The 27,333-nt window shown below is 42.7% G+C and overlaps 1 protein-coding gene across 3 annotated transcripts in view; it reads right to left on the bottom strand.

Annotated features, from left to right (window-relative positions):
* The window catches only part of nhsl2 (NHS-like 2), a 303,937-nt gene that overhangs the window by 41,725 nt on the left and 234,879 nt on the right, over positions 1 to 27,333 (bottom strand). For all 3 annotated transcript variants that reach the window (XM_069893174.1, XM_069893173.1, XM_069893172.1), the window contains exon 2: positions 8,850 to 9,002. In XM_069893174.1, coding sequence (XP_069749275.1) covers positions 8,850 to 9,002 — 153 coding nt within the window. The remainder of the gene's footprint in view (positions 1 to 8,849; positions 9,003 to 27,333) is intronic.

Below are 27,333 nucleotides of genomic sequence, written 5' to 3'. Positions count from 1 at the left end.
AGCAGTTCCATATGGACTTATCCCACCATAATTCCAAATTCCGAGTCATCTGACACCAACTTCTTTTCTAATTTTCTGCAAGATGATCATGTAGCTTATTTATCATTGACTTAATACCGCAAATAGAATTACAAGGTAAAGGAATTCAGGCAGCAAAATGTAATTACAAAATCAAATCAGCCTTTTACAAATTTACTTGTTTACTACACCCTATTTTCTACTCCTGGTAGAAACCTCACTGTGTGGAAAACTGTCTTTTATAGAACCCACCAGGATCCCATGTACTTTGTGCAAATGGTGTTGCAATGGACCTGCCTGCTTCAGTTTATTTGCAAGTTTGAGTTTTACATTAGGATGTTGGTTAATAATCACTATTGTAATCTAGGCCACATGACAGCCAACAAAAACAATGATCAGACAATCTGCATTACAGATAAGCAATGGTCCCATGGATGAAAAGATCACACTTGGAAGAGTAAATAAGGTTTGAAATTAAGACAAATAAACTGGTCGTTATGATCTTGTGATACCAACCCATGGGGAAGCTTTCACCCTTTATTTTCAGAAATGATTCAAGAAATATTGAATGTTGTAATGGAGGATTTAGACCAGCTGATGCAAGAAGGGACGCAGTTGCATCAGAAGACATAATCTAAATTCCACCATGAGGCCCAGGATGCATATTGTCTTTTGTTGGTCACAGACTGGAGACCTTGAAGATAATTAAATCATTTGTTCAAAGATACAAGATCTGAAGTAAACAACTTTTGGGTAATATAAGCCATGGTCCCACTGCTGAAGTTTGAGACTCTCCAAGAGGTGGCAACATCTCTCTGCAAGAAGATGAACTTCAAGATTCCAAACCAAGGTCCTGGTCCGGGGAGGTGGAGAAGCTGCTACCGCAGACAACCTACTACAAAGTGTGCAGTCATCACCTCGCTTTGGCAGTTGGGACCAGTCCAGACATTGATAAGTATAATTGGGAAGGGCTTGCATGTTGTAGTGTGAATTCAGCTTTAGATTTAGTAATAAAGACTTGTAGAAACTGATCTGCTCTCGGTGTGTGTCTATTTTCTTTCGGTAGCTCGAACACTGTGACCAATCTAAAACGAACAAAGTGAGAGGTACAAGTTTACCCAAGACAAATGTATTTTTAGACCCCATCCAATTGGTCATTCTTCATTTACTGATCTTGATATTGACACCTCAATCTTAACTCATTTAAGTCATGTGTTAGATGACCTCACTGACAAAAGACAAAGGAGGAAAAACCCAACACCCAACTCCAACCAACCAATTTTCCCTTGCAACCGCTGCAACCGTGTCTGCCTCTCCCGCATCGGACTTGTCAGCCACAAACGAGCCTGCAGCTGACGTGGACATTACCCCTCCATAAATCTTCGTCCGTGAAGCCAAGCCAAAGGAAGATGAAAATCTACTTCCCCAACCCTGCTTCTTCCTTCTTCAGCACACAACTTGCCTGCATTTTTAACTGATCATGTGAACTTCCAACCGAGGTAGCCAGGACTTATTTAAAAACATAAATCAATGTTTGATGCACAGAGTGTCTGCCATACTAGCAGAAGCCCTCCCTATTATGTTACATCTGTCTAAAGCAACACACAAGAGAGCTGGCAAAAAATGACTTCAATATGTTTGGTGTTTTTGTGAAGGAGAAGCAAGAAAGATTGGCACAGTCACAATGGCTTTGAACTCACTAAGCCTAGTGTTAAAAAAGAGCACAAGGACCGCAGAATACTGGTGGGGATTCTTTTTCAAGTGTTCAGTTTGAAACATGCATGCACAACATCTGCACCCATTTACAATCAAGGTGTGGGTATCAATAGACCTGTAAGGTTCATCAGGGACAATATTATTCCTCTCACAATTTGGCACCTAGTTCTCAAGTATGCTTTAATGAGTGTAAATGGATAGTACTTGCAATTTTGGCTGGCATGTATTTTTTGCATCATTATCTCATTGGAATCCTGAGGCCAATCGCAGCACTCACTCGTGGCCCATTTGAAAGCAACTAAACCTGGGAGCAATTTGTTTTTTCATTATTCATAGCCATTGACTGGTTTGATCATATAAACAACCACTGACATCTCTACTCCAGCAACGAGCTCAATAGAAATGATCTCACTTCATTACCCCTCAGTCCATCACTTATTCCCTTTCCATTTGCAGCAGATCTTGGCCATGTGATCTGAAATTCTGGGGTTAGCTTTCACATGTAGGGTGACACTACATGAACCTTCCTCACTCAGGCTTGCAAAGATCAGTAAAGCCCATGTGTCCTTGAAAATGTGAGATGAAAGTTCATTGACATGGGCATAAATGTACAGAAGCACCAAAAATTCTTTCTTGCTGCTACCTTGCGGGCTTATGAGAGACACCAACTGCAATAATATAAATTAAATTTGCACAATCTGCCAAGACAGAAAAAAATATGATAAATATAGGATTGTACCTAAATGAAGAAAATTAACCAATTTTTGATTAATAAATTGAATCAGAAATTTAACCAGATGAAATCACCTTCTTCTCTTGCTCACCTGATTGCCAATCCCAAACACCAATCCCCTTCATCTACCTTGAAGCACTATGCTCCTGCCTAGATCCTACGACTGCTCCCTCATCCCCCTCAGTCTCAGCTAGAACTACAATGTTTGTATCCTTGGCATCCCTATCAATGTCTAACTAAAGAGGACTTCTGAAATCAATTCCTATCGGACACTCGTCTCTGCCCATAAATCAATCTCTGAATATCCCATTGACATCTTTTTCATCTCAATACTTATTTTCACAGCATTGTCCCCAGCTTGTCTCCATTCACCAAGCTGCCAGGGTCATCACTCCTGACCTTGTCAATCTACATCGACTCCTATTCTGCCAAAGCTTTATCTCTTAAAATCCCATCCAGTGTTTAAAACCCTTCATATTTTGCTTCCTACCTTTGTCCAACCCACCCTCTAATGTCCAACACTCTCATAGGCCTTTAGATCATCTGACCCTACTCTTATCAACTGTTCTGTCTCCACTCGTGGCATGTTATTTTGATCTGACACATAAGAATTCCCACCTTAAATAATCTCCCACTCACTTAATCATAAACACCCTTGAACCCTATACCCGCCCTCTTTGACACATCGTTATCACTCTGACTTGTTGCTTTGACCTTGCTCAAATTTCAATGAACTAATCAGACAACTTCTCTGCTCTAATTTTATACTTTTTTTCCTGTTTACAAGGGCACAGACTTCACAACATAAAATTTACCACAGCTGAACCACTTATAATTCTAATCTCATAACTTTTAATTAGAGAGTAGTAATTAGGTTTAGTGAAAATCCTCCCGGAATGCTTCGCATGCCTATCAAATTCCTCTCCCTACAACTTTAGCAGGGGTTTAAGAGTGTTTATTTGGAATGGGTTTAACTGCTTTAACAATAACAATACTTTAAGTATATGTGATGTGCTAACGGTTTACAATATCTAGGTAAAGTCAAAGCTGATTATTTTTTTCTTACAGGAGTGCAGGTGGCCACACCTCTGAAATTATTGGAGGTAGTCACAATGGCAGCCTCGTGGATTGTCTGTGTGGTGGGGGGGGGGGGGGGGAATCTTGCTGCAGGGAGGCAACTTTACAATCACCGAGGTTAAGGAGGTGGTTGGAGGACTTCTCCTTGTGGTGGACCTGAAATACTGTGACACCCAGCTCCAGTTGATCAATGTGTATGCCTCCCCAATGTGGAGTGAGAGGCTGGCCATCTTCCAGCAGCTCCCACTGTTACTGGCAATATCTAGGCTGGTTGTTCTGGCTGGTGAATTCAACTTCATCATAGATGCGGCTGGACAATCTGGCAATGCTGACAGCCAACCAGACAGCTCCTCCAGACTCCTTTTGGAGATGGTAAAGGAAGATGGTAAAGGTTGCACAGCTGTGTGATACCTTCCGCAATCCTGCAGCTGGAGTTCAGCCACAGTCAACCTGGTCAACAATGGATGGCTCAAGCCGGTCCTGGATAGACTTTGTGTTGAAGTCCGTCATGGTCAGAACCACCGACGTTACATCGGTGTTCTTCTCTGTCCACTGCCTGCTTTGCACCTCCTGTCACATACAGGAAGACTAGAAGGCGGGTAGGGTGACATGAAGTTGCTGACCCCAGAGAACGTAGAGGAGCTAAAGGAGTACGCCGTTTGGAGAACCACGAAACCCTTCTTTGACTTCCCAGTGACCTGGTGGGAAGTGACCAAGGAGAACATCAAGAGGTTCTTTATCCTCAAAGGTGTTCAGAGGGCAAGACAGGCAAAGGGAGCTGAGCCAACTTTAGAATGACCTGCAACAACTCTTCCTTTTGCAGTAGAGAGGGGTGGACGAGGGAGGTATTCTGAGAGGTGAAAAGTCAGCAAGCCTTGCTATTACCCTTAGAGTCCGAGACGTGCTTATGTTTCTTCTTCCAAAAGATTCACAGATGAAGCTTTGTGGTCCACAGCCTTAAGGAAGAGGACAGCTCAGTCACATCCTCACAGATGGGCATCCAGAGGATCAGCAGATCCTTTCATACCAACCTGTATGACACTAAAGCTACAGATAGAATAACCTCCCAAAACTTTCTGTCCTCTGTCAATGAGGTCATAGATGACAGCACGTGGGAATTTCTGGATCAGCCAATTACTCTGGGGGAGTTAACAGACTCCATCCATTCCTTTGGATCGAATAAGACTCCCGGAAGCGATGGCCTGCCGGTTGAGTTGTTCATGTCTCTGTGGTAGTGGGTGGGGCCACATCTGCTGGATGTATACAATGCTATGCTTCTGACTTCATGAGGAAGGGCATCATCACCCTCATCTACAAAAAAAGGAGGAGGAGGAGGAGAACATCAAGAATTGGAGTCCCATCTCATTGCTAAATGTGGACTACAAACTCCTGTCCAAGGCCATTGCCAATTGAGTCAAGTCTGTTCTGGGACAGGTGATCCACCTAGATTGCATAGAGCCCTTTGCCAAATCCATCAGAAGAATGAGAGCATAAGAGGAGTGTCTTTGCCAGGAAACGGAGGTGCTTGGGTCAGGGCCTCCCTGTATATGGAAAAAGTGACTGTCTTCTGTTCAGATACACGATTGGTCTGGAAAATGACCACCACATGCGGGCAATTTGAGTCCACATCAGGCACCAGGGTTAACCAAAAGAGTGAGGCAATGCTCTTCTGTAACTCACCTGACCAATCCACCATCCCCCTTCACAGTCAGTTCTGACTACCTGAAGGTGCTGGGGATCTGGTTTGTAGAGGCTGAACCATACAACAAGAATTGGTTGGAGTGGATAACAAAGGTCCACCAAAAATTGTGAATGTGGCACGACACTCCCTCTTGATAATGGGGAAGAACTTGGTCATCGTGTGTGAGGTATTCTCTGTGGTGCTGTACATGGTGCAGATGAGGCCCATCCTCCACACCTGTGCCCTGGCAATCACCCCAAATGAAGTTTGCAGATTCATTTGGGGTTCCAAAGTGGATAGGGTCCAAACGAGCGCCATGTACAAGTCACCAGAAAATGGGGCAAGTGTGTACCCAATGTGGCACTCACCCTGATGACCACCTTCATGTGTGGCTGCATCAGGCTGTGCGCGGAACCAAAGAATGAGGGCACTGTGCCATTACGTGCCACTGCATGCCGAGGTTCTACCAGTCCTGGGTGTTGTGAAGGATAGGCCTGGCCCCATTGCCACACAATGTCGCAGTTAGCTGGACTTTGCTGCAATATCTATCCTTCGTGAAAAAGTTTTTCTAGGACAACACGGAATGTACTGCAGAAGTGAGAGAGGAGGACTCAATGGATCTGGTGGAATGGTTCCCTGAGCAGACCATCCAGGTCATTTGGTGGAATGCCTCATCACCAAGTCTCACTAACAAGCACCAGGATTTGGCCTGGCTGGCAGTGAGAGGAGCCCTCCCTGCAAGATCCTTCCTGCACAACCGGAACATCAACCTCCATGCACGCTGTTCTTGGGACGGCTGCGGTGCGGTAGAGACTGTCACTTACCTTTTTGCCGAATGTAGATTCACAAAGAGTGTGTGGAGAGGGATGCAGGTCACAGTTTATACCTGGCTGCAGCATGACAGAGGGCTCCCTGATTTATGGACTGTTCCCAGGAACATGCTCTGAGTCCGACATCCAGAACTGCTGGAAGACCATCAATTCGGTGAAGGATGCCCTTTTGTCAGCCTGAAACTGTTTAGTTTTCGAGCATACTGAGATGTCGTTCTGATAATACTGCTGACTGGCACATTTCAGGCCAGGTGTATGCGCTAAGGCTTGGTGCAGCCAACACGAGGGAGCTGTGGGGAAGGAGCACAGTTTAGAGTCCTCCCAGTATCAGGCACTGACAGACTGACCCTGAGGGAAAGTCCCTCAATCAACAGAGGGGAGAGAGAAACAACAAGGTGACACAGGGGAGGTAACGGAGTACTAAGAATGTAAAAAGTGAAATGTACATTGATAAGATGACTGACACTATGTAAAAGTTTTGAACATTTTTTCCTGTATTGTAAATAATTTACTCAACATGATGAAACTATGAATGTAAAATCTTGAAAAGTTTTTTCTCCGATATTGTATATAATTTATTGCAAATAAAGAATATTTTTTGGAAAATAAAGTTACATTGTTGAACTGACTCTATCTGGATGTCTGCTTGGTAACCAGGGTCTCTGTCATGTCATTTATATCAAAATAAAAATGCCTTCTAACTAATGTCTCCTCACCTCACTTCCCCTTCCTCACAATAATCAGATAATATCTGAGCTTTTGTTAACCTCCACTCACTTTTTCACCTTGTTCTAAGATCTAGTCGTCGTTTCCCCCCCAAAGGCAGCTACAAACACCACAACACACCTCTGGTCACTTGCGATCACATACAAAATTTACACCAGATGGTTCTCCTTGACCATCAGTAGAGTAACCAAATCCATGTCCTCAGACCACCTCCCTTTTCCTCCCCATGTACTCTTGGAGCCAGCCTGTCCTGTGTGAACGTATTGCAAAAAAGTAGATGTCCAAGAAATCAACTGAAATTTACCGCAGAGAGGCCCTCAGTTCAAAATCATAATCAGAATTTATTGTCATGAATAAGTCATGAAATTCGGTGGTTTGCAACAGTACCATCATAGAGCAAACATTCAGATTATAACCATCTTACAACATTACTGTAAAAAATAAAAATAATAGTGTATAAAAATTAAGCCTCTCTTCATTGATTATTCTGGAATCTGATGGTAGTGGGGAAAAAGCTGCTCTTGTGCCATTGAGTGCTTGTCTTTAGGCTCCTATACCCTTTTCCCGATGGTAACAGAGTAAAGGGGGCATGGCATGGGTGGTGGGGGTCTTTGAGGAAAGAGACTGCTTTTTTAAGATGTCATGTAGCTCATGTAGATGTCCTCGATGGAGTGACGTCTGAAGCCTGTGATGTCACAGGGTGAGCTAACAACCCTCTGGAGTTTATTCTTGTCCTGAGAGTTGGCACCTCCATACCAGGCATGATGCAACCAGCCAGAATGCTCTCCATGGCATGGTACACCTGTAAAAGTTTTCAAGAGTTTTCGGTGACATACCAAATCTCCTCAGACACCTCACACAGTATAGTTGCTGGTGAGCCTTCTTTGCAATTGCATCAAAAAGTTCTTGACCCTCTCCGCTACTAAGCTCTCAATGAGGTCTAGGACGTGTTCCCCTGACTTCCTTCTGAAGTCCACAATCATCTCCTTGGTTTTGCTGACATTGAGTGCAAGGTTGATGACGTTACATCATTCAATGAGTTGATCCACCTCCCTCCTGTATGCTTTTTAATTGCATTTGTGATTCTGCCGACAACTGTGGTGTCATCGGCAAACTTGTAGATAGCATTGGAATTGTGTCTGGCCACACAGTCATGGGGGTGTATAACAAGTAGAGCAGTGGATTAAGCACACATCCTGTTGATAATCAGTGAGGAGGAAATGTAGTTTACAATTCATACTGACTGTGGTCTTCCAATGAGAAAATCAAGGATCCTTTGGGGGGTGGTGGGGGGGGGGGGGGCAGGGAGTACAGAGGCCTAGGATTTGTAGTTTCTTGACCAGCACTGGGGGAATAATGGTATTGAAGGCTGAGCTGTAGTTGATGAATTGCTGTTTTTGAGATGATCCAGAGCTGAGTGGAGAGCCAGCGACATGGCATTGCTGAGGAGCGATTGGGAATTGATAGGTTGTAGCATTGTGAGCCAATGTGGTCAGCAAGCACAAGTATGATTGGTGAGAGGGTGATGACACAAGTCAGGGCATGGGCAGCAGAATTTTGGATGAGCACAAGTTTATGACAGGTTTTAACCACAGATCATGAGACTCAAAAAACCTGAATCTCTGCTGTGTCCATTTTGGAAGTCCGAGCCATTTGTATGTGCAATGGGTTGCATTAACGACATGAAAATGTTCAAACGTTATTTAAAGCCATAGCAACGTCATAAGCAGGGTCGGCCTGAGGTCCAGATTTGATTTGGTCAGTGAAAAAAAAGCAATTTCTAAAAAAATATCTGATCATTGTGTGACTAGACATGGCTACAAAGCTTTTCACTATTAAACTTAAGTTCAGAGATTAAGAGTGACACCTTGATGAGGTAAGAGAAGTTACTGCCAACACGCATGCATCTTCAGGAGTGAAACAAAACAGAAATTACAAGAACATTACTAATGCTGTTAATGATAGAGAACCACACATTTCCTTCTGTTAATTAAAACTCACACAGCCGATCTATATTTACCTCCTTTATCTGACCTTATCAATCAAGTCATGCTGCTAAATTTCGTACCTTGGAGCAAAGACTGGAGGTTCAGCTGGGCCTCTTGATGCAATTCCTCCACACAGGGTGGTCTGGATGTGGAGTCGAACACATTTATATTCCGTTGCCATGACGATTTGAAGTGGGCAGTCCTCTTACTCTCCAGATCTAAGTTTGTTCTACCTGTCGATAAAAATAAATGAATAATTGTACACCAATATGAAACAAATTGTGATGAAAGGCAGGCTGTGGTGGAGTATTTAAGGAATGCAGCTGAAGTTCAAATTCAGGGTCTACAGCGTGACAGATAAATTAATTGCAAAGCATCCATAAATATGTCAGTGTTGATTGGGCTTTTACATTGAGACATCTTTGATCCTTGATGTAGATAGTAATGTGAGTAGCCATTGGTGGAGAGTATGAATTAAAAAGATAATTAAAATGCTGGGCCTCTAAGGCAGGTCACTCTGTACAAACAGTCAATTGCTACTCAAGTAACAAGATACTGCCAGCAGCAGGCAACCAAGGTCACTCAGCAGTAAAATATCTGCCTTTTGGAGGCCTTTGGACAAAGATCCTTGTTTTGTCTGAAAAGAAAAGGACCAAGCATGTGCACACATAACAAGGCCGGCGAAAACTAAAAGGCTGCCTCATCCTCCAAGAACACTGACAAATCACAAATCAGCTGGAGAATTGTCTCATTAATGATTTGAAAATAATTCTATTAATCAAGCAATCTAGGCAGCAAGTATTTTCTTCCACGATTCGCGCCAGAAGTTCACAGGTCTGGAATAACAAATTCTGAAGCTACGCCTAACACGTCAATCATGTCTGTTTGTGGCCAAGTGAGGCAGTCATTTGGAAGTTTTTGAAGAAATTAAATACAAGGGTTTGATTTCCTGCAAGGGTTCCAACAGATTGTTCACGCTTTCCCCATATTTTCATTTTCTATATTTTGGAGCCCCATTTTCTACATGTGGCATTGACTTCAAGCTTTTCATGCGATAATGAGCTATTGTCATGTACATTTTACAATGGACATACACTGCTGCTGAACAAGTACTTTGTAAAAGAACAAGTAGAATATAATTGAATCAAAAAGAGACACTATATACAAAAAAAGTAGTATTCTGTTATTCTACTGCAAAAAAAAGTGACTTTGCAATAGTGCAGACTGTATTTTCTGTGGTGTAAAAGCGAGAAATGCTGGAGGAGCTCAGCCGGATTCGCAGCGTCCATTGGAGGTAAAGATATATTACCAATGTTATAGGCCTGAGTCCTTCTTCAAAGTACCCTGATTAATGCAACAAGGGAAGTTTTATGAGCCTGATAGTCGTAGGAAAGAAACTGTTCTGGAATTTAGAAGTGCTCTCTTCAGCTTCTGTACCTTCTATACAGATGCAGCATGGATTCAGGAAGAGCAGGTCGCGTTTGACAAATTTAATGGATTTCATTGAGGATATAATGAGTGCGGTGGTCAACATTGACCACCGCCAGTGGGCTGATATCGCCTCAAACCGTGCATCTTGGCGCCTCACAGTTTGGCGGGCAGCAACCTCCTTTGAAGAAGACCGCAGAGCCCACCTCACTGACAAAAGGCAAAGGAGGAAAAACCCAACACCCAACCCCAACCAACCAATTTTCCCCTGCAGCCGCTGCAACCGTGTCTGCCTGTCCCGCATCGGACTTGTCAGCCACAAACGAGCCTGCAGCTGACGTGGACTTTTACCCCCTCCATAAATCTTCGTCCGCGAAGCCAAGCCAAGCAAAAATAATGAGTGCAGTGGATAGAGGGGTAGAGATGAATGTTTATACTTGGATTTCCAGAAACCAGTTCGTGAAATGCCATATGAAAGAGATCCATGAGATACGGATGGGTGGAGTTGGGGGGTATAGCATTGGCATGAATAGAAGATTGGTTAAGGCATAGTTGGGATAAGTGGGTGTTTTTCTAGTTGGGAATCAGTGGAGAGTGGAGTGCCACAGGCATCAGTGTTGGACCCACAAGTGTTCAATATGTACATTAACGATCTGGAAGAAGGGATGGAGTGCAGCGTATTTAAGTTTGCTGGTGAAACTCATTTGAGTGGAAAAGTACATTGTGCAGCAGTTAATCTGTAGAGGAATGCAGGTTAAGGGAGTGGGCAAAATTCTGTCAGACTCCAATGTTGGTCATTGCAAATTCATCAACTTTGGAAGGAAAAATAGTGGATCAGGTTATTATTTCAACAGTGAAGGATTGCAGCATGCTGTTTTGGAGAGAAACTTGGAAGTGCTTGTGCTTGAATTGCAAAAGGTTGATCTGCAGGTGCCACAGGTAATCAAGTAAGTAAATAGGATGTTGGCTTTCATTGCGAGAGGGATTCAATTTAAGAGCGGGGAGGTTCTGTTACTATTGCACAGAGTACTGTTGAGGCCACCCCTGGAGTGCTGGGTGCAGTTCTGGTCTCTTTACTTGAGAAAGAATCCTCTTCCTATTATCTTCTGTGTTTTCACACCTCTTCCACACAACTCTTCTTAGGACCCACTACCAATTGACTAATTTTACTTCCAAGTCCTTATTCTGCTGTCCTCTTCCTTCCTCCCAAATGTTTCTCATTAGACACTCAGCTGTCAGAAAGCTCATTTTAAAGTATACTTTCCCCTTTTAATTCATCACCTGAATCCAAAATTTATAGAAAATATCCAATTTTGATATTCAGCACTGCTTTTTGCATCTTGCTAATCAAAAGGCTCCAAACTGCCATGTTCAAATGATAGAGAAAGGATATGATAGAAAATTATCACTGGCGACAGAATAACCCTCCAGATCCTAGTCTCTCTCAGGACACGGTGGGGGGAAATAGACAAGGTAATTCCAAAAACAAAAAAATCAAAAGCCACTGGATTAACCAAGATTTAACTTACATATTTTGGGGGAAAGAATGTCACTAGCTTTGGTCCTCCATGGATGATTAGTGCCAAATGAACAGAAAACAGGCAAGATCAAAGTCGTGCTCAAACTCAGGATATCAATGGAAAATCTTGCCAGCTACCCACCCATCTCACTGTTCCCCATATTAGTAAATTGAATTATTATTAGCTCATTTCAAGTCGTCATGGCAACACAATGTAAATGTGTTCCTATTCCTCATCCAGACCAGCCTATGTGAAGGAACTGCATCAAGAGGCCCAGATGAAGCCTCTCTTTCTTTTCTCCTTCCTCTTTTTCTTTCTCTCTTGTTATCTCTACTACTTCTCTCTCTGGTGGGGGGTGAGGAACATCATATATATGTCGATTTCTGGAAGATATTGATGTGCTCTATAACAGTTAATGATGCGCTCTCCTGGTTTAATAATGGAAAATCAATGCTCCAAGCTACGGGCTGACATCTCTTAAAGCATGATTTGCGATTGCTATGGTCAGACAAAGTAGGTAAATATAGATTGGCCATATGCATTTTAATCGCAGTTCTCTATTATTATTAGCATTCACCACTTTTTTGTTATTTCTGTTATTTCTTTTCTGAAAAAGAAAGTGGTAAATCTCATTCAGCTCATCAAAATGGCCACTGTTAGCATTCCAACTCTCATTACAGAGGAAGGACCACTGATTATCGGACAGATTTTAAGTGCTCAAGTTATCTCTCAAAACTTTTCAGCAAAGAAGCTTTCCAATTGCACAAGAAGCCTTCTTCCTGCCGAGGATGTACTATGACAATAAAACTGTCCAATGCCAACAGTCATCACCCTGATCCAATCACAGTTCCCATGGAGAAAAGCTAAGTTGGTCCATATGCTAGGAGAGGAAAGTTTTCCACAAGGATCAGGCTTAGCCCCATCAATCTCTGAGAGAGCCTTCCCCATCATGCAGGCAGTCAAATTCGCTTATACTGCTGACGTAATATTAGCCAATATTTCATTGAACAATGTTTTTGAGGAAACAGAGCAATGGCTTGCCTTTGCAACGTTATGTTCCCCATCCATCCATCTAAAACCTCAACAATTAATCCACCTGGTCAGAAGCTGAACCTCAGTTGAGCGCAGTACGTGGACATGACATGAAGTGGTAGAGATAATACAATTACAATGTTGAAAAGACATTTGGACAGGGTCATGGAGAGGAAACAATTACAGGGATATGGGCCATACACAGGCAAAGGAGACTTAACTCAGTCAGCATGCATGAGTCACGTCAAAGGGCTTGTTTCCCCTGCTGTATGGCTCTAGGGATATCAGCACTTGACACTGCCGCATGTTAGTGAAACAAAGGAAAAGCGATTAAGATTTTCCAATAAGTGCTCAAACACCCATATGCCTGGACAGATTTTAAAAAAAAATAATTTTAAGCCCCTTTTTTCACTGGCACCCTGTCCCAGAAATTAACTGGGAATTTACTAGGACAGGGTCCGGTGGAAAAGGAACATTGTCTGAACGCGTGTCAAACGGCATAATTTCATGCCTCTACCCCTACTCATATCCCCGGCGTTTGATGGCATGCTGAAAAACTAGTGGAAAAAGGGACAGCAGAGAGTTACCACCTGTTTCCAGTTGAAGGTTGAACACTCCGATCCCCGGGGATGAGTTGCGTTCGGTGGAAAAGCAAGTAGTGTCCCGGTTAAGGGTGGCCCAGTGGAAACGGCACAAAGGGCTTCCTACCCCGGGACACTGCACAGCCTATTAACTGGGATGCCAGTGGAAAAGGGGCTTTAGAGTCAAAGCATCGTTGGCGAAGCCAGTATTTATCCCCAATCCCTAATTGCCAGGCCATTTCAGAGTTAAGCACATGGGTGCATGTGCAGTCACATTCAGGTTATACAGGCAAGATTGGAAATGTTCCATCCCCACAGAGCACTGATGAATCAAAAGAGATTTTATAACAATCTGGCAGTTGTGTAGTCATCATTACTAATGACTAGTTCTTTCTTCACATTATTTACTGAATTTAAATTTCAATAAGTGTTATTTGCCCTTGGATCTCTGGTAGTCCAGATGTCTTTATTCGTAACAAAATCACCAAGCCACCACAGTACCCAGGAGGTTTAGTATGGGCAGATGCAAGGTAACAAATATAGAATGCAAAAGTAAACAGAGCAGAGTGGCAATTAATTTTGGGTGGTAATTGCATCACATGGATAATTACAGCACTCACAATAGCTGAAGGCATGATAATTGTAATAATCTCTGCAAAACAAGGAAGATTCACTACTGTGTTTGGTTCAACATAGGTTATACAGTCCCTGATGTTCTTCACCCTGAAGTTAAGACTCGAATCAATGGCCAATCAAAGTGAAAATTTCCAGTGTTAGTGCATTCTGTCGAAGGAGTGATGCTCAGCAACATTAGATGGCTCTCTAAAATCCATCACAGCTGTCACCTTTTACTGGAGCGGCCTCTGCCCATTCTTATCAATTCTGAATTCCAGATGGACAACTTTAGGCTTCAAAGTGCATCCTTGTCCTGCTTAACCAAACTTTGTGTTTGCATCACCCTCTGAGTACTTCCCCGAGCATCTTCAAGAGCTCCTGTCTGATCTAGCTTTAACTTTTGCTTCCTTTGCAAAATGTATTCATTCAGTATTCCCAATTTTCTTCCCTCTACTCTCAAGGAACAATTTCTCCTGAACTACTTTGGTTATACCCTTCATGATTTTAAATAACTATCAAAATTGCCCACAAACACACAGTAAAACAAAACCAGCTTTACTATTCTACCCACTGAACATCAGTCTCTCTTCCCAGAATCATTTTGGTCAGTTTCTTCTTCATCCTATCCACTCCAGTTGTGGCTGAACCAGTGTTTTACAAAGATTCATCCTGACTTCCCTGTTCTTGTGCTCTGATGGTTCTATTTATAAGAGACACAAAAGATTGCAGGTGGTGAAATCTTGAACAAAAAAAAATCAAACTCTGGAGAAACTCATCAGGTCATGTGGCATCTGTACAGAGGAATAGTCAACGTTTCAAGTTGGAACCCTGCGATTTAGACTGAGAGCAAAGAAGGTCAGGATAAATAGCCTGTTTACAGGTGAGGTGAGAGACAGGAGGTGACAAATTATGGGTAGAATCTGGTGAGGAGGGGTTAAGGGCAGTTGGAAATAAGGGAGGCTTTGGAAAGGTGGGGGGAGGGGGGTAGCTGAGATCAGAAAGAGAGAGAAATAATCATAGATGGTCTGGGTTACCTGAAATTGAAAAATTCAATCTTCATATCTTTGGGCTGTAGACTACTTGTGAACAGTACCTGGGTAGTCCTCTGTTGTCTCGCTGCATTAGCTTCCAACCGAGTCCCACCCTCCTCTCCCAGGCTTAATCTGCCAAGATTCCCTCTCCTCACATGCTTCCATCTATTTACCTGATAGCTCCTGCTCCACTCCTCCCCCTCATCTCTTTATCTCCATCCTTTGCTCTCATTCGAATGCAGGGACTCATCCTTCAGTCTCCACAGTGCTGCTTGACCCGTTGAGTTCCTCCAGTTTGATTTTTGCTCATCTATTTAAGCTTAGTGCTTTTTCAGCCAATTTCTCAATCGTCCCTGCCAAAGAACGATGCAAATTTATTCAGGTTTTCTTTTGAGCACCTCTTTTAGAATTTAGAATTCTAGAATTGCCATGTCTTTTCATCCATTCTACCAAAAAACTGTACATTTCTCAGCACTAAATTTCATCTGCCATAAATACAACCAATTTATTAAATTATCATTTTATCTGTTTCTGCTTGAAATTGATGACAATCCACTTCACAGAGCATTACAAATTCAGGTATGTCATTAACAAAAATGTATCAGTGCAAAACCAAGGAAAGCATCTGGTCTGGACAGAGTACCTGGATGAGTACTGAAAACCTGTACCGACCAACTGGCTAAATGTATTCACTGATATCTTCAACCACTCACTCAGGGCATGGTACTTAGCTGATTCAAAAAAACATCAATTTGTTCCAATTTGCCTACCGCAGCAACAGATCATCTCACTGGCACTTTAAAAAATCTTTGAACACCTGAACAGCGAAGGATCTGTATGCCATCCTTGGCAAACTTCTACAGATGTGCAGTAGAAAGTGTGCTGACCAGCTGCATCACAGCCTGGTGTGGAGGCTCCAATTCCTCGGAGTAAAAAAAATCTGGCAAAATTGAGGTGGTTTCAGCCCAGTACATCACAGGCAGAACTTTCCCCTCCATTCATTTACATGGAGCACTGCTGCCAGAGAGATGCAAGGATCCACACCCCCCCCCCTCCCCAAGAACATGCTCTGTATTCACTGCTGCCATCAGGAAGGAAGTGCAGGTGTCGCAGGTCTCGTACCTTCAGGTTCAGGAACAGTTGCTGCCCCTCAACTATCTGACTCTTGAACAAGAGAGTCTCATTTAAGGGCTCGTATTTTTGCTCATTATTTATTACTGAGTATTTATACTTCTGAATTGCACAGTCTGTTTACAGTTCTTTATTTACATAAATATAGTTTACAGTTACCGGTAATTAGAAATTCTGCAGAAAAAAGATTGTATGTGATGCTATTTATGTATTCTGATATTAAATTTATAGTTTTGAAATTTGAACACCACTGTATATTTCATTTCAGTCTGCAATGCAATCCTTTGCTTCTACTCTATATTTCCTGTACTTAATCGATCAATATTGCTGTCACCCTGTTATTCCACGGCCTTCAATGCTGAAGAATGTTTGTCACTTTACGTGTCAGCTTAAGTGCCCTCTGGAAATCCACATTTACAACAGCAATCACATTTCCCTCATCGGCATTTCCAATCATTTCAATAAAAAGCTCTACCGGGGAACGTTAGATACTAAATGCTTCGTGTTTCTGGGAGGAATTGGAATTTAAAGGTTTTTCTCGTCCTGTCCTGAAATAACAAATAGATTGTACTCCCTAGGTTAATTTTTCCAGCTATGGGAGAAATTCACCTTGCAGAAGCACCTTTTGTAATCTATGTACTTCCAACAATATCACTTAGAAATTGTTGAAATAATTTTGAAAAGTATAGTTAAAGTGAAAATCTTCTTGCATTGCAATAAAACCTCAGATTCCTAATTTTTCAAACTCCACACACCATTCCATTTTAATTAACAGAAAATAAGGGAGAAAAATTGAAATAAGAAACAAATGCGTTGACACTTTGGTCAGCCCGCAAGATCACCAACTATCTAAGCTACTAACCTGCATTGTGATCCAAGTCAGTGAATTATTTCTCCTCACTGTCTTACGTGATATCAATCCAGCTTATCAGTGAGCACAAGATCAAGTTGCCCTCAACTGTTTGTAACTCAGTCTGAGAGTGTATGGCTCAAGTGGAGTGAATTATCTGCTGGTTTATTTCCTCAAAATAAAGCTACTTCCTGAAAGGCAGAGAGATATCATCACCTCCACAGTGAAAGAAGATCTAAAACCACTTTTTCGAACTCACAGAAAGGAAGGGTGTGTCTGTTAGAATTGCTCCCACTGCATTCAAACACCAACTAAAGCTACTTTGAAAAAAAGTTTGCATCCAGTCAGCATTCAGCAGGGGAATGCTCTCTCTTCAACCAAAATCAATCAAATATGACCAATGAACACTGTTGTTGTGTTATGGTTCATGGTATACAAGCGTTGAAAGAGTAAGAAAAGCTATGAAGTCAAAATAATAATTTCTAACTTGACATTAATGCAACAATTTGTTTCTTCTGATTAACAACTCAACTCTCCACTCTGGCTAGAGCAACACTCTCTCTGGGTCAAATGATCTTTTACAATGGACCATTTCAGCGACTCTTGCCTCCTGTTAGCTATAGATGCCTAGAAATTTATCAGTACCTTCAACAGCAATATTAATGCTCAATAAGATATATGTATACATAATACAATGTACAGATGTACCAAATGTCTTACTTGCTGTAGCCAAACAAGTATGTAAGATACGCCAACTATAATAGTAAAATTTTAAATGACCACAAATGCAAAACAGAAAAAGAATTAATAAATATCAAATGATAAATATTCATGTTTGCAGTTAGTGCAAAAAAAAGTGGTTTCAATTGTGCAGATAAAAGGTGAGTTCACACCATAGGAGAGCAGTGACCCAACTGTGTTCTTGAGAAATTCCCAGGAATTTCCTGGGCCTTACACACCACAGTCCAAATTCCTGGGTATTTGTCCTCCCCATCAATTTAGGGGGGACCCTCCCACCCCCAATCGATGACGCATTTGCGCATTCACGGGAGTGAGAGCAAGTTCTCCCCCGATCCATTGATTGCCCGTCCACTCCCTCCCTGCCTGTTCGTCAGTTTTTCGTCTCTCCCCCACCTGCTCCCTCCCTCCCAGCCATCCATCGGTCAGTTGGTCGCCCGCCTGCTCTCTCCCCCCCAGCCGTCCATAGGTTGGTCAGTCACCCGCCGCTCCCTCCCTCCCGTCGGTAGGTCGCTCACCCGCCCCCACCCTTACCCCCATCCCATCACCCCCGCACCCCACGCTTCGGCATGTCGCAACTGTGGCACAATGCCAGATGAATGGCCAAATTTGTTTCCCATAATCCCTCACCCAGCTGTATATCCAAGAGCGGTTCCAGCTGGGTGAGGGATTATGGTTAATGAGGACGGCCATTCATTCTGCATTGTGTTGCTGTCGTGATGCGCCAAAGCAGCCTGCTGTTCTCTGGCAGCAAGTTAATTGCCTATGTGACGCAGCACACAAGCACTGGCGTCATGAGGCTTCCCTGTTTGGCCATTTGGCTCTTCACCTATGAGGTAGGGCCACAGCCCCTTTTAAAATTTCAGGACCAACCTTTTCACACTGCAGTTTCAAGGGAGGGTTCTGGTAAAATATCCGAGGAATCTCCATTTTACAATGCAGTGTGAAAAGGCCTAGATTTTTTGGTGGTGCTGGAGTAGTTTATGGTTTGGGTTAGAGTAGTTAGATCAGAAATTACAACATGGTTCAAAAACTATTTTGATCATAGTCTGAATTGTTGCTACATGGCTTTTCCTTTGGACACCGCAGCAGTGCAGAGCATACAAGGGAAATCAGCCAAGCCCACAGTGTGGTTGTGCTGGACAGAGCATTGTGGGTTGCATGGAGCGAAATTGGCTGCCACTGATTAATTCTTTTTCTGTTTTGCATTTGTGGTCATTTAAAATTTTACTATTATAGTTGGCGTATCTTACATACTTGTTTGGCTACAGCAAGTAAAACCTGCAATAGATGATGGTGTGTGGGGTTGGTGAAGTGGCCACCTGCAATCACCCAGCAGGAATGTGTGAAATTTGTGACTGTGGGTGAGTGATCAATGTGTGCAATAACTTCAAGGAGACCTAGTAAGAGAGTCTTCCATCATTGAGGCAGGACCTGCTTTCAATCATAAAGCTCCAATGCAAGCAACAGTATAAAAAGATGTGAAAACCCAATGCTGGAGAAACTCAGCAGGTCAGTGTACTTTATAGAGGAAAGATAAAGATACATAACCAACGTTTCAGGCTTGGACCCTTCATGCATATGAAAACATGGTAGACTTTTGCATGATTTGTGACTGATAAACTCTACATCAACGTGACCAAATACTTTGCAACAACTACCTGAGCCATCATCGCAGCTGGAATGATCTTTCAACCTCAGGTCTACAGTGGAAAATAGTTGATTCACATAAGAACAATTTGCAGCATGATATCCTGGTCTAATTTTTGAAATGGTGTGATTCAACCTGAACACAAGGGTAAATGTGCTACACTGGGGAAAGCTTCAATTTTTGATCGTTCAAACCTGACAAGTGCAGTGCAATGTTGTGATAGTACAGATTCTACCACTAATGTGTATATGTACATATGCACAGATGGTACAGCGCTTGACGTCCTGTTTTGCGGAAACTGCCAAAATGTTTGGCCTGGAAGTGAGCCTGAAGAAAACTGAAGTCCTCCATCAGCCAGCTCCTCACCATGATTACCAGCCCCCCCCACATCTCCATCAGGCACACTGAACTCAAAACGGTCAACCAGTTTACCTATCTCGGCTGCACCATTTCATCGGATGCAAGGATCGACAACGAGATAGACAACAGACTCGCCAAGGCAAATAGCACCTTTGGAAGACTACAAAAAAGAGTCTGGAAAAACAACCAACTGAAAAACCTCACAAAGATTAGCATATACAGAGCTGTTGTCATACCCACACTCCTGTTCGGCTCCGAATCATGGGTCCTCTACCGGCATCACCTAAGGCTCCTAGAACGCTTCCACCAGCGTTGTCTCCGCTCCATCCTCAACATTCATTGGAGCGACTTCATCACCAACATCGAAGTACTCGAGATGGCAGAGGCCGACAGCATTGAATCCACACTGCCACCGAGACAGAGGTGCACCAAAGAAGAGACCTCCTTTGAAGAAGACCGCAGATCCCACCTCACTGACAAAAGACAAAGGAGGAAAAACCCAAACCCAACCCCAACCAACCAATTTTCCCTTGCAACCGCGTCTGCCTGTCCCGCATCGGACTTGTCAGCCACAAACGAGCCTGCAGCTGACGTGGACATTACCCCTCCATAAATCTTCATCCGTGAAGCCAAGCCAAAGAAAGAAGAAGTGTAGGATGACTGTGATTGGCTGAAAGTGTAAACACACCTACTGGCAGATCTTAAAGGATTGCTCCTGGCCAGACCAGGTCATTCTGGACTGGTCGACCTACTTGTGATATGCTCCAATCTTTTAGTTAATACACGCCTTGGTTTGGATCAACAAGTCTTTGGTTCTTTCGACGCGCACTACAAATGTCAACAGAGGAAAATGCTGCTAAAGATCAATCATGAACTTACTGATCTTGCCAAGTAGGTTAACTGGCATACTCCTGCTTTAATTTAATAATTCCTTTGTTGTTTTTTTTAAAATAAAAACACAACTGTAGCATATGTGTGCTTTGAATGCCTTTATAACTAGAGTACAGTATATACTTGGTACAATTTGAATGCATTGTTGTGTCCAGACACTGGTAGTTAATTGATAGTTGATGCCTTGTATAAAATATTTATTGGTTAAGTTCTGCCTCAACCTGAAAGGAACCTCATTTTCATTAAGGGACATTAAGAAGAGCCAGAGACATAACAGCTGGTGATGAGAATGGAATGTTGCTGCACTGGAACACAATGCAATAGTTGTGCATTTCAGAGCAGTCCATATACTGTGGGCCTGGTGTGTTCTGTAGTCTGACTACTGAACGGGCTGGCTGTAAGGTGCTGCCTGAGGAGAGACAGCTCAATGGAGACCTTGAGGGATTCAATGCAGATCTTGTTTCTGTTGAACTGACATTTTGAGTCAGGATGATAAAAATAATAAACCAAATTATAGGGAGTGGTCAGTCTAGCAGAAAGCAGTACCTGCCATTGCCAGGACGATGGTACACTCCAACAGGAACCAGCGCCTGGACTCCAGCTGTTGCTGGGAAGTCTTGTGGTTTCCCTCTCTGTCATATGTGAGATATGACAAGAACACGTTGAAAGTATTTTGGCAAAGAACCCTACTGAAGTCAGCTTGCCTCGGACTTCTTACAGGACAATGAAACCTCATCAGAGGGTTGCATTCCTCTCTCCCCACCACCCCCCCACCCCCCACCAACTGAACTGAGATTGAAGTCAACTTGGTGTTTCACTCTGACTTCTTCCAGGGCATTGTCAAAGATCACTTCGAATTGAGGTCTTCTTGCCCATATTCACAGCTGCCATCTTCAGAAAGCATGCGCTGATGAGCACAGAATGCAGGCGCAGTGTTGGAGTGAGCTGGAGTCGTATTGCATTCATTAATTCCATGGGAGAGTCACTGAGATGTTGAATTAGCTCATTCATAACAATAAATTTCACTCTAATGAAGGCAACAATCCTCTTTCAGTTGCTCTCCCAGAAAAGGCTTAATCCACTGCTTTCTTCAAACTAGCAATTTCACTGTCTCATCCAGCGATGTTAAAATCAAAGTGTATAAATTCCCCAGCTATGATGACAGAGTAATATTCAGATCTGCCACTGTTGGGATTGTCCGTGAGAGTCCAGATATTTCAGGTCTCAAACCACAATGTGAAGTGCAAGTTATTTGAGTGTAGTATTTTTTGACGTGGGTAGCCATTGCAAACCAGAACCATGCAGGCTTGAAGCAGTGGCACAGGCGATCAAGACAACTGGAGGCCAGGGCCTGCTGCATGCGTCTTAATGCTCACGTCATTCAGACCAGTGATGAAGATACAGATGAAGAGGTCACATTGGCATATAACCCAGAGAAGAACTAGTTCTATAAAATTGTTGGCTTTCTTGAGCCGTTGAACGGATAACGAGGCGGAGGTCGGAATTTGATGGCAGTTGCAGAGTTCTGAAGATTGGTCATATCCCCTGAAAAATGTTGCCTTTAATTTGGCCATTCAGTGCATCTGAAGATCAGAGTCGTTCATCATTTCCTGATGGGCGCAGGCTACTGTTTTGCAACAGTTGACTAACTTTTGCTTCCTGTTTTCATCATAGCAATAAAGAGATTTTACGGTGCTTTTCACAAAGCTATGCTGATCTATCCCTTATCGCATGTTCTGTTGACTGTTTCTTTAAAACTCCCTGTTTGTTTTACCATGCCAGTTTCACAATTTTTCCATTCACACATGAACTAAAATCTCACACTTCTGTGCCAAATTACATATAATGACCACCACCTCTCCCGAGCAACCAAAAAATGTGTTGTCACTTTTCAGTTTCATAAGCAAACTTGCAACCATTGTTCCATCACTTTATATGATCAATAGTATACCTCAACAATGAAGACGCTGTATACATCCGGTACCGCACGGATGGCAGTCTCTTCAATGTGAGGTGCCTGCAAGCTCAGACCAAGACACAAGAGCAACTTGTCCGTGAACTACTCTTTGCAGACGATGCTGCTTTAGTTGCCCATTCAGAGCCAGCTCTCCAGCGCATGACGTCCTGTTTTGCGGAAACTGCCAAAATGTTTGGCCTGGAAGTCAGCCTGAAGAAAACTGAGGTCTTCCATCAGCCAGCCCCCCCCCCCTCCCCCACCACATCTCGATCAGGCACACAGAACTCAAAACAGTCAACCAGTTTACCTACCTTGGCTGCACCATTTTATCTGAATCAAGGATCGACAAAGAGATAGACAACAGACTCGCCAAGGCAAATAGCGCCTTTGGAAGACTGCACAAAAGAGTCTGGAAAAACAATCACCTGAAGAAACACACAAAGATCAGCGTGTACAGAGCCGTTGTCATACCCACGCTCCTGTTCGGCTCTGAATCATGGGTCCTCTACAGGCATCACCTACGGCTCCTAGAACGCTTCCATCAGCGCTGTCTCCGCTCCGCCCTCAACATTCATTGGAATGACTTCATCACCAACATCGAAGTACTCGAGCTGGCAGAATCCGCAAGCATCGAATCCACGCTGCTGAAGACCCAACTGCGGTGGGTGGGTCACCTCTCCAGAATGGAGGACCATCGCCTTCCCAAGATCGTGTTATATGGCGAGCTCTCCACTGGCCACTGAGACAGAGGTGCACCAAAGAAGAGGTACAAGGATTGCTTAAAGAAATCTCTTGGTGCCTGCCACATTGACCACCGCCAGTGGGCTGATATCACCTCCAACTGTGCATCTTGGCTCACAGTTTGGCGGGCTGCAACCTCCTTTGAAGAAGACCGCAGAGCCTACCTCACTGACAAAAGACAAAGGAGGAAAAACCCAACACCCAACCCCAACCAACCAATTTTCCCTTGCAACCGCTGCAACCGTGCCTGCCTGTCCCGCATCGGACTTGTCAGTCACCAGTCACCAACAAGCCTGCAGCAGACGTGGACATACCCCTCCATAAATCTTCATTCACGAAGCCAAGCCAAAGAAGAAAGAGTATATCCTAAAACACCAAATTGGGAGTCACTACTTTCCAGACAGATGTTGCTTTCCTCAACCAACCTTCCCAATCTATGAATCATTCTATTCATGAATTACATCAAATATTTCCTATTCTACTTAATATCCTTTGTATTATCATTTTTTATAAAGACTGTTAAACCCTAGAATAATTAATCTACTGAGATCCCTTGTGAATTAACTGCAGAAAATCCTCTATCAGTTCTAGCAAATGTTTCCAGGCAAGAGCTAATGCCACTGGACTATGTGGTAGTATTCCACATTTCTTCAGATGTCCCCTTCTCAATATTTGCCAATATTTTGGCCACTGCAGATGTTCAGTTCCCTTTTTGTGATGTGCCATCACATTCCGTCCATCAGTATTCCTGCTTTTTGTTGACTGTCAGTCAACCAGCTCAATGGGCCTGGATGAGATGGTACCTCCGTCAATGTTCTAGGCCCAAAGCTGCTCAAGGATATTTTCCAAACCCTCCATAACTCCTTGTTCACCAATATCCCTTCAGTCTTCCTGCAACATCTGTAAACGTGTCACTTTACACAAAGCTACAAGGAGGACAGGCACAAGAGAAAATTAGTTGACTCCTGTTTTATGTCATATTTAACCTTTGAACGGCTTAAAATGTGTATTTTGAGGCAGCTTTTATTTTTGCCTGAGAACATCTATGGTGATATAAAAAAGTTAAAATCCAAGGCTGTTGTGAATAAGAAACCAGAACTGCACTAGAAAACGTACAATGTACTGGCAGCATGACCAGAGTGGCTGTTGGAGTTGTCATCTCCATTCCTCTTGGTTTTTATCCTTCTCGATCTACTCTTCCTCATTCTCTTGCATCAGGAACCTGTTTCCCATGTTTTTGAGGCCCCATTGAATAACATTCCCTGAAAATGTGTGGGAGAGCTCAGGGGAACATTATTGCATGAAAATTTAAGAACATGGCAGATGATTTTGCTTGGAACATAACTGCACTGTATTGTATATGAGTGCGGTCAAATGGAAATGGAGTTGCAAAATGTTTAATGCCAAACAGGAAACAAGCCAGGTTACAATAGTTGAGGAAATTTCGTAACAGGATTCAGCAGCTGTTGCAAAGGCAAATAGTGCTTAAAGAGCTTTAAAAAGATCTGCAGGACAAAGTTCACTGAAAACGGTCAACACCATTTTGGTTTCTATACTTATTAAATTTTTAAAATTCAAGATTCAATAATCAAGATTAAACAAAAAATAAATAAATTTAACTAAATGAAAGCTGAAACTGGCATTTAATAATTCAACTTCTGTTTAGAAAATTGATTCCATTCAATTTTAGTACAGTTGAAAATTGAAAAGTGTAAATGAGATGAACTATTGATTGATGCGATTCAATGGCCCCTTTTACTCAGCGATCCCGCAATACTGCCGTAAAGAGTAATCATTAAGTTGGCTTTGTTTTCTCACATTGAACCAAACAACGGCGGCTTAATGCAACTCGGCGCTGTGACTACATCCACTGTCAGCTTAAAGGTGAGTCTAAAATGCAACCTCCCCGCCCAATTCCATGTTCATACCTTTTACACAGAATGGCTTGGTGCAATATTCCCGGCTTGAACCTCTAAATAGATTAATAGCCTAAGCACACTAGAATTCTTATTGAAGGGAAAGCTTAGAAATATGTCAACAAGTGAACTGATCTCTGTATTGAGTGCATTAACACAATGATACTCTTCAGCTTGATACATCTAGTTGTTTGCTTGCATATGGTAAAAGGAGTTGTAGTGAGTAAACAGCTAGGAAACATGGAGAAAAATAGAAAAAAAAAAGAAAGCCTCAACTCCCCCTGAAGAACAGGCACCCTGCATTGCCAGGGCTGAAGTGAGGAGGATCCTATCCAGGGTAACAGGACCAGACAACATACGTGGCCAGGTGCTGAAGGACTGTGTGACCCAGCTAACGGGGATTCTAATTAACATCATCCACATCTCACTGCGCTGTCCACTGTCCCTTTAGAATTCAAGGCACTCCAAGAGAAAAAAAACTGGATGAAATGACTACCACCCAGTGGCACTGATCTCTGCAATCATGAAGTTCTTTGATCAGCTGGTATTAAAAGGCATCAAATCGTTGAACATTGTGAATAGAACATGGAACCCATTCAGTATGCCTTAGATCCAACTAGTTCATAAATGATCCAACTCCATTCTGACCCACCCAAAGAATGATGCCTCCTGTACCAGACTATTGTTCATTAACTTCAGCTCAGCATTCATCACAATCACATCTCAGAGACTGTCCTCGCTGGAATTCAACATTCCACTCTGTAACTAGATTCTGGACTTTTGACCGAAAAACCACAGTCAGTCTGTGTTGGCAGCAAAATCGAAAGAACAATCACACTGAGCACTGCCTCACCTCAGGGCTGTGTGCTCAGCTGGCTATTGTTCATGCTGCTGACACATGATTGCACAGCCAAATTGAGTTCTAACAAAATCATCGTTTCCAGATGATTCAATAATAGTTGGCCTCATCGGCAACAACGATAAGACGGCTTACAGAGTGAAAGGCTCGTAAAATGGCAAAGGCCAACAACCTGGGTCTCAATGTGGACATGACAAAGGAGATGATCATGGACTTCAAGGAGGATGAAGGTCAATTATTCTCCACTACACATCAATGGCTCTGTCACGGAAAGCACAAAGTTCCTTGGTGTGCACATGAAGGACAACCTTCCCATAAACACCTCAATGTTATTCAGGAGGGACAGCAGTGCCTACACTTCTTAAGGAAGATGAGGAGGACAAGGCTACTGGCCTGCATCTTGACATCTTTTTACAGGAGCTCAATTGAGAGTGCGCTCTCTGACTTCATCATTACACGCTACAGTAGCAGCAAAGCATCAGACTGGAAGTCAATACAGAGGATCATCAAAATGGCTGAGAAGATCACTGGGGTCTCCCTTTCCTCTGTTGACTACATTAACCAGAAGTGTTGTTTAAATAGGGGTCAAAGAATTATAGAGGACTTTCCATTCAGTGCACAGTATCATTGATTACTGTCAAGGAGGTACAGGAGCATCAAAATCAGAACTGCCAGGCTGAGAAACAGACTGTGAGATGGATGATCAGCCTCCTGTAACCAAGTAAATCAACCCAAAATATATATATTTATTTATTTAAATTATATCTTTATGCATATATGATTATCATGTACTGTGTATGAATGTAGTCTGGAGTTTTATCGGGTTGTATATGTACAGTCAGATGATAATAAACGAACTTGAAAACATAATAACATGTCAGAGTCTTGAGAAATATTTGATTGAAGTATTTCAAACTTTCTCTGCACTTTTTAAAGTTAATTTTAAACCAAATCCCTTAACTGCTTTACTTGGTATTGTTGGAGTGACATAATGTTAACGACATCTGACCTACATGAACGAGCTTTTATTTCTCTTACGGCTAGGAGGAATGGAGGGATGTTACCCCGCCTCATCATGCTCACTGGTCATGTGTCATCACATCCTGTTTAAATTTAGAGAAGATTAGATGCTCAATTTCCAATTTGAATGTAAATTTTCAAACACGGTGGGGACTCGTTTTCAGTTAATTTTATAATCTTTGATTTGTTATGAAGGTAGAAATGTTATCTAATGAGGTAATTTATCACTGATAAGAATTCTGT

Source organism: Narcine bancroftii, chromosome 8 (genome assembly GCF_036971445.1).
Source record: "Narcine bancroftii isolate sNarBan1 chromosome 8, sNarBan1.hap1, whole genome shotgun sequence".
Classification (NCBI taxonomy): Eukaryota; Metazoa; Chordata; class Chondrichthyes; order Torpediniformes; family Narcinidae; genus Narcine; species Narcine bancroftii.
This window is presented reverse-complemented; position numbering and strand designations above follow the sequence as displayed.